The sequence below is a fragment of the Oryx dammah genome, unplaced genomic scaffold (assembly GCF_014754425.2).
Source record: "Oryx dammah isolate SB20612 unplaced genomic scaffold, SCBI_Odam_1.1 HiC_scaffold_23, whole genome shotgun sequence".
In the NCBI taxonomy this organism is placed as follows: domain Eukaryota; kingdom Metazoa; phylum Chordata; class Mammalia; order Artiodactyla; family Bovidae; genus Oryx; species Oryx dammah.
The window spans coordinates 118,617,938-118,626,698 of NW_024070207.1; the positions used below are offsets into that span (position 1 = coordinate 118,617,938).

Consider the following 8,761-nt stretch of genomic DNA (forward strand, 5'->3'; position numbering starts at 1 on the left):
CTTTGGTCAGCTTTATGATAATGGTGATGATGATGGTGGTGACAGTGATGGTGGATGATGGTGATGATAGCGATGGCTTTAATGGTGGGAATGATGTGATAATGGTAATGATGATGAAGTTGATGATGTGATGTGTGTTTTAGTTGAAAACCACTGGATCGATACTCTTGGTTTTGGGTCCCAGTCTTAGGCCCTAGCATTTATTGGCTGAGTGCCTTGATGCAGTCACATACAGAACATGAGGACAGTATTTTCTTAGATAGTTATGCTGATGGGAAGACAAACTTAGAGAATACACACAAGTGCTTTAGACACTGGGGAATGCTATATCAATGTAAAGAAGCATCACCATCAAAAAGCAGTTTCAGAGTGCTAATTCTATGCAGCCTGGCATTTTGGGCTATGAAAGGAAAGTCACAGACACAGCACAATTTGACTTGTCTGTATATCGTAAAGTGATTCATGAATCTTTTATATAAATGGACTGTTGTAATGTTGTTATCTTAGGAAGGGACCTTAAACACTGATCTGTAGCCATTTCTCCAGATGCCGAGGCCCAGAGAGGTAAAAATTATCTTATTCCATTCCTTTATTGACCATGCTTTCTGTGATGGGAACTCTAGAATGTATTGTGGAAGAGATGTACAGAGATAACATGGGTGGCCCTTGCCTATAAGGAGATGATAATCTTGTAGTTGTAACAAAGCCAGGTCAAGGACTCAGGACACTGAACACTGGCTAATGGTCACAGTTGACTAGAGTCACTAGTAAATTCACTTGATTTCCTTCTGGTTTCATTTCTCTTCCCATAAGGTCAATAGTAAAGAAAAGTGCATTTGGGTTTGTATGAATTTTTTCACGCAAGAGACTGGAGTTCAGCCAACGTTTTCACATAGTGAAACTTCATGTTCTTATAAAGTCTCAATCAAATGAGTGAACTGTCTTGAAAATAGAAATGTAAATGAACTGAAATATGTTAGAGCTGATAATTGTTTTACTTAGCTAATCTTAAATGTACACACTCCATAGGAATCAAATATGTGTTTTGAGTGAAGTGTGGGAAGATGAAGTAGTTCAGGTCCACTTCTTTCACCAGTCCGTTCTGAAAGACAAGTTGCTCTCCAATTTGAGTCTTAGTTCTTTCTTTCAAAAACAGATGATACATTGACAATACAGAATTGTAAAGTAAAATAAAAAATAAGTAAATAAATAAATAAAAATTAAAAAAAAAAAACAAAAACAGATGATAATAAAATCTCCATAGTATTACAGTAGGAATTAGATATGATGATGTATACAAAGCAGTCTTCAGTGTTACAGACACTAATTCTTATTGTTTTTGCTATCACATAGCAGATAAAAAGAGACCTGCCTACACATATATTGTTAGAATGTAACAATTCTAGTATTTAAACCAGATGTCCTTGGTGCCAAAGCCCACCAGTCTCACTGTGCTGCAACGCCCACTAAAATTGTTCTAGCAATGCTGCAGTTTCCCCAGGGCTCTTCAACATTGATTAGATGACAGTTGCAATTCCCCAATCATTAACTCTGGCCCATTTTGAAATCATATTTGTGTGTCCTTTTTTGTTTTTCTAGCTGTTCTTGAGCCTTGGCTTTTCAACCTTATCTTGTTTGAAGGGAGACAGAAATACTCTTTCTGGTTTTAGCTGCCACTAGTTTATCTTGAGCAAACTCAACACCACTTCGCCATGTGGGCCAGCCAATACAAGCAGACCTCCTTTTCTTGTGCTTCACTTTATTATGTGTTTTTTTACAAATTGAGGATTTATGGGAGTTTTTTACAGATTGAAGTTTTATGGCAGCCTGCATCAAGCAAGTCTATCAGCACCATTTTCCCAACAGCATTTGTTCACTTTGTGTCTCTGTGTCACATTTGGTAATTCTTGCAAAGTCATTTTCATTATTTTTTAATTTGTTATGGTGATCTGCGATCAGTGATCTTTGATGTTACTGTTGGACTTTGGGGTGTGAGCGCCATAGACCATGCCATATAAGATGTCAAACTTAATGGTGAATATTGTGTGTTCTGACTGCTCCACCAACCAGCTTTTACAATCTTTCTCCCTCTCCTCAGGCCTTTCTATTTCCTGAGACAAGAATATTGAAATCAGGCTAATAACCCTACAGTGGCTTCTAAGTGTTCAAGTGAAAGAGTCATGTATCTCACTTTAAATCAAAAGCTAGAAATGATTGAGCTTAGTGAGGAAAGCATGTTGAAAGCTGAGACAGGCTGAAAGCTAGCCCTCTTACACCAATCAGTTAGCCAAGTTGTGAATGTGAGGGAAAAGTTCTTGAAGGAAATAAAAAGTGCTAATTCAGTGAATACACAAATGATAAGAAAGTGAAACAGCTTTATTGCTGATGTGGAGAACGTTTCAGTGGTCTGGATAGGTGTAACAGAAACAGAAAATCACCATATAATAATAATTGATTCTGCAGAGGCTTCTCAATGGATACTGTCACTGAGTAGAAGTTGATTAGAGAATAGGATACTCACAGGGTCTCAATGTAACTAACACTCCTATGAGCAATGTACTGATTATACAGAGATATTTGTATTTTGTAAAGGGAGAAGTTTGGTGAATATCACCAACAATGACACAAAATGACAAGTGCATCCAGATATGATATGTTTTTTTTTTGTAACTAACACAAGTATATGGATTTTTTTTCCATTTGATGCACAAATAGCAAAATATTTATTTAATAGAGAAGTGGTGGAGTGGTAGATCTCTCCTATATATTTTTTTTAATTTTTATTTTTACTTTATTTTACTTTACAATGCTGTATTGGTTTTGCCATACATTGACATGAATCCACCACGGGTGTACATGAGCTCCCAAATATGAACCCCCCTCCACCTCCCACCCCATTTAAAAAACAAAATTCTGTGTTCTGTGTTCCTGCCCAGCTCCATCACCATTTTTTTTTAACCCGAATCTCTCAGGAGGAACTAGTCAGACACAAATTAAAAGACATTTTGTAAAAACAGTTGAACTGAATTCAGCACAAAATAGACACTCCACCAATGCGCTTAGAAATGGATGGACAGACATGAGTGTCTGGCTAGCGAGAAAGACAGATAAACGGATATATCAGTGAATGCAGATCAATGACTGGCTGGCTGGATAATAAACTAATAGATGGATGGATGTGTGGGTGGATGGATAGATGATTAGAGAGTAACTGGGTGATAAAACAAACAATTGGATGGATGGATGGATGGATGCTCTACACAGTTACTCAGACAGTAACTCAAGGCAGATTTTGAACAGGATCTACCAGAAGAAAGAGAAAAAAGAGGGAAAGAAGGAAAAGAGGAAGGGAGGAGGGAAATACACACATGTGATATTTCTTGTATTTCTTGAAGAGTTATTTTTTCAAATGGATGGAGGAAAATACTCATTTTCATACCTTACGAACTACAAGTGGTATAGATTTTTGCCAGGCTTCACTGATGTTTTTTTTTTAATTTAAATTTATTTATTTTAATTGGAGGCTAATTACTTTACAATATTGTATTGGTTTTGCCATACATCAACATGAATCCACCACAGGTGTACACGTGTTCCCCATTCTGAACCCCCCTCCTACCTCCCTCTCCGTACCATCCCTCTGGGTCATCCCAGTGCACCAGCCCCGAGTATCCAGTATCATGCATCAAACCTGGACTGGTTTATTAATTTCAAATAGGTGGAGTTCATAACATTCAAGTAGCATTCCAACAGCATATATCTCACTGTAATCACTTGAAACTATTTTGCCATTGTACATGCTACTGTCAAAGGTCAAAATGTGCCATTACAGCCCCAATGCTGGGAATGAAACTTGGCGGGTTGTAGTCCCAGAGACCTAGGTAAGGACAGGCTGCTGTGTTTTTACTTCCTCAGGGTGAATATACTCCACTGTCCATTCTAAGCATCAGCAATCAACAATCAGTTCCACTTTGGGTGGGCTTACGATTTCCTGTGATGAGAAGGTCCTCCAGCCAGGTGAAATCACCTACCAGAGGACTAGAATTCTTTGGCCCGTCCTCCTGTAGACATGGGTATCCTATCACTCTCCACGTTGTCCAAAAAGCAAAGGCAACTGACATTCTATAACCATCGAGCACATCATGTCCATTCATAGTACCCAACACTCATTCAATACCTATGTGTTGAGTGCCCATTATGCATTGGAAGAGACACAGTTCTTGTCCTAAAGTAAACAGAAAGCGCTCAATAAAAAAGAAAAACTCCAAAGTTCACTCATCCTTCCCTCCCTTTTTATGGATTTTAAAAAACAAAAGTGATGGTTCAGTAGGAATGATACCCTAGGGACAAATTTATATTTATAAATTATCATAAAAAATGCCTATGCTGTGCTGTGCTTAGTCACTCAGTCATGTCCAGTGCTTTGCCCATAGACTGTAGCCCGCCAGGCTCCACTGTCCATTGGGATTCTCCAGGCAAGAATACTGGAGGGGATTGCCATGCTCTCCTGCAGGAGATCTTCCCAAACCAGGGATTGAACCCATGTCTCCCGCATTGCAGGCGGATTCTTTACCATCTGAGCCACCAGGAAAGCCCTAGGTCATGCAGTTTCTTCCTAAATCACTCTTCATCAGGCTTGGAGTGAGTAATACTTCTTCACAACAATAAATAGGTTTTTAACATTCAAGTTTTACCCTGAAATTTGTGTATGTAAGTATGAAACACATATTACAAAAATCTTAATGGATAGAGCATTCCAAAATAAGTGGCAGTGCAATCAATGGTAGTCTTAGAAGTAATGACTGCTAGTGTTCATTTGCCAGTTTTTCAATTAAAAAATGTTTTTTATGGAATTAGAAGAAAAATTGCACAGGGCAGGACACTTGTAGATCATGGCAAGAAACTTGCCCTCTCTCAGTCACAAAGGGAAAATGATCCACCAGGCATCAAAAGGAATGGGAAAGAATGAAAAAGGGAGAAGTAGATGAATGAGAACAAGTTTCTCTTCTTTAGAAGAAGGATTTCTTCATCAAAAAGATTCTGAGCTAAATAGCGTTGGAAATGTATCAAAATGAGAGCTGTGTTCATGGCAAATTATGCACATATTATTCTTTTGTGACTTTAGATCCAGTTGTTCAGAGTCTCGACATTGTAGCCTTCACAAACTGCAGAGTCAGTAACTTGCTGGCTGATGGACATGATAAGAAGCTCAAAGGTTATCTAACAGTAATACAGCCCTTTGTCACATTTCGCAGTATGTCCTGTAATAAACTGATTCACTGCCTGTGCATTGCTCTAAGTATAATAAAACTTATCTTTCTGGATCATTCCTATTTGATGTTCTGCTAAAAACATGAATTCTTTTTCCTGAAAAATAAAATTGAGTGTTGGTGATTTCGGCTCTTCCTGCATCGTCAGGTGGTTCAGGAAGAGGATTTAAAAATAAAGCAACCTGTGAGTAAAACACCTGAAAGTAGGTCTTAGGAGCCTTCCAGTGGCTATTTGTCATCAATCCAGACAGAAAATGGGCAAAAGAAGTAACAAAAAAAGTACAGGCATACCTCAGAGATGTAGCAGGCTTTATTAGACTGCAATAAAGTGATACACATGACGTTTTTGGTTTCCCAGGGCATTTAAAAGCTATGTTTACATTATACTGTAAACTATGAACTGTGTAATAGCAGAATGTCTTAATAAATCACTGTACATACCTTAATTTAAAAATATTTTGGAGATAAAAAATGCTAACCATCATCTGAGCCTTCAGCAAATTATAACCTTTCTATTAGAGAAGGGTCTTGCCTTAATGTCGATGGCTGCTGACTGAACAGAGTGGTAGCTGCTGAAGGCTGGGTGGCTGTGGCAATTTCTAAATATAACACAGCAAAGTTTTCCACATTGATTGACTCTTCCTTTCGTGATGCATTTGTCTGTAACATGCAATGCTGTTTGGTACAATTTTACCCACAATAGAACTGCTTTCAAAATTGGAGCTAATCCTTTCAAACCCTGTTGCTGCGTTAGCAAAGTTTATGCAATATTTTAAATCCCTGGTTGATATTTCATCATCTTCACAGCAACTTCACTAAGAGTAGATTCCATCTCAAGAAACCACTTTTTTGGCTCATCCATAAAAAGCACGTTCTTATTCTGTTAAAGTTTTGTCACAGGATTGCAACAATTCAGTCACATTCTCAGGCTCCACTTTTAATTCTAGTTCTCTTGCTTCTTCTACCACATCTGCAGCTGCTTCCTCCACTTAAGCCTTGAACCCCTCCAAGTTATCCCTGACGATTGGAATCAACTTCTTCCAAATTCCTGTGAATGTTGATATTTGGACTTCTTCCCATGAATCATGAATGTTCTAAATGGAATCTAGAATGGTGACTCCTTCCCAGAAGGTTTTGACTGACTATGCCCAGATCCACCAGAGCAAACACTATGGCAGCTCTAGCCTGATGAAGTGTATTTCCTAAATAATATGACTTGAAAGTCTAAATTACTCCTTGATCCATGGACTGCAGAATGGGTGCTGTGTTAACAGCCATAAGAACAACATTAATCTTGTTATATATCTCCATCAGAGCTCTTGGGTGACCAGGTGCATTGAGCAGTAGGCCTCAAGTGGGCTTAAAAATATCCAGTGAACCACGTTGTAAAAAGATGGGCTGTTAGCCAGGCTTTGTTCTAAGGGCCTTGGAATTTTCAGAATGATAAATGAGCATTGGCTTCAACTTTGAGTAGCTACTTAGCCACTAACAAGAAAATCAGTCTGTGCTCTGAAACTCTGAAGGCAGGGACTGACTTCTTTCTCCTCTCTAGCTATGGAAGTCCTGGGTGGCATGTTCTTCCAATAAAAGGCTATTGGATCTACACTGAAAATCTGTTGTTTAGTGTAGCCACCATCATTAATTATAGTTGTCATTATTTTGTAAACAAGAGCTCTCTCGTTCTCTCTTTTCTCTGCCTTCCTTCACCATGTTCTTTAAAGCACTTTGAAAATGAACTCTCATGTAGGACTGATAGACCTTGATCATCACTGGGGCATCTTCATCACTTCTGTACCCACTGGAGACTCACTGAGGTTCCAAGGGACTTTCATAGTGGTGGGAGTCCATTCTGGTCACCACAGCAATGTCTACCATCCCAGCCATGTGATCCACTCAGGTCTGCCTCTTTGGAGTTTCCACAGATTTCTGGGACAAGAGAAGCTTTGACAGGTCTGGAAGCCTCATGCCTAACATCGTGCCTCCATGGTGCCCCAACAACCTATGATAATCCTCAGAGAAGCTCTTCTGCCCTCTGGTTGCCTAGACGTACTCACATCTCTCTTCTCCACCTTCCTCTGTGATATCAAGCACAATTGGCTCAGTGTCTTGGCCTTTCACAAAAGACAGGAAGAATCTTTGAATTCAAGGCTATATTTTTCCATACCCCAGGGAATTAAGGGACTGGTTACCACTTGGGTTGAGATACCAGGGTTTTCAAAGGGTCTGAGAATGAGTAACTTAAAAATTTATCCTGTAAAATTGAATTTTTTGAAATAACCTGGGATTATAGCTATGAATTATAATGTAATTAGTAAAATGTGTTCTGAGTTCCAAAAACCTGACTTACAAATGAATGCAACTATTTTGTAATGAGTAGAGGCAAGGAATGATAACTGCAGTTTATAATGATTACATCCTTCTACAAAGTAATGTGAGTTTGCTTCTTGATATTTCATTTCAATCTGATTATACATTTCTCTCACATTCCTTCATGCAATTTGTGTGTGTGAATGTACATATGAATATATGTGTATATACAAACATACTCATTTGTATAAATATATATATTCTTTCATATATATATAATTCATGCAGACTTCTGATCTTGATACCATCTTTTCACCTCATCAACTTTTTATGATCCTTGAAATCTATTTGAAAATACAGTGTCACCCATTTTTCCAATCATTCTAAGGTTCCTCTTCCCTTTCCTGATCTCATGTTGGAACAGAAGACCATGCTTTCTCTTCCTAGATCTAGATCCCAATCATTCTTTTTATGTGCATTTAGGAAGCACAAAGGACCATCTGAAATGGAAGACACTGAAGATAAGTGTGAAAACGTGATCACGATTGAAAATGGCATCCCCTGTGATCCCCTGGACATGAAAGGAGGACGCATTAACGATGCTTTTGTGACAGAAGATGAGCGGCTCACCCCTCTCTGAAGGGCTGCTGTTTTGCCTTCCCCCTGAAACTCAACGCTTGTGTCTGTGCAACTGCTGAACATCACAGTTTATCGAGGCAAGACTATATATTTTGTTTTCATCATTCTTCTTTTGTAAGAATTTTGAATGTGCATGAAATGAAAAGGCAATGAATTATGCCCATGAAGACCATTGGAATCATAAGCTGCTGACTATTCAAAATATTCTAAAATAATTCCCTGACAACACAGTGTATAAGTGTAGTCATGTGGCATTTGCAGTTATTAATTTTAAAAATATATTAGTATTTAAGCATTTCTAGTCATAAGGTCAGGCCAGCATATATATATATATATATATATATATATATATATATATATTTCACACTTTTGAAGATCTAAGAAAAAAATATTTTTCCAGTGGAGAATGCCTATAATATGATGTCTAAATCATTGAAAGTAGATCCTTTTAAATGTCATATCACTCTGTATATGACTAGATAAGGAAAAATAACAATTACTGTAAATTAGATGGATAAAAATGGGAGTGTTGAAATACAAGGTGG

The 8,761-nt window shown here is 38.0% G+C and overlaps 1 protein-coding gene across 5 annotated transcripts in view; it reads left to right on the forward strand.

The window, feature by feature from the left end:
- Nucleotides 1–8,446, forward strand: part of CLTRN (collectrin, amino acid transport regulator) — a 53,650-nt gene extending 45,204 nt beyond the window's left edge. For 3 of the 5 annotated variants that reach the window (XM_040266573.1, XM_040266574.1, XM_040266572.1), the window contains one exon: nucleotides 8,061–8,446. In XM_040266573.1, the coding sequence (XP_040122507.1) occupies nucleotides 8,061–8,217 (157 nt within the window). In that variant the 3' untranslated portion in view covers nucleotides 8,218–8,446. Of the gene's footprint in view, nucleotides 1–3,915; nucleotides 4,964–8,060 lie in introns of those variants that run through there. The other 2 variants (XM_040266576.1, XM_040266575.1) reach the window with 1 other exon arrangement.
- The last annotated feature ends 315 nt before the right edge of the window (nucleotides 8,447–8,761 follow it).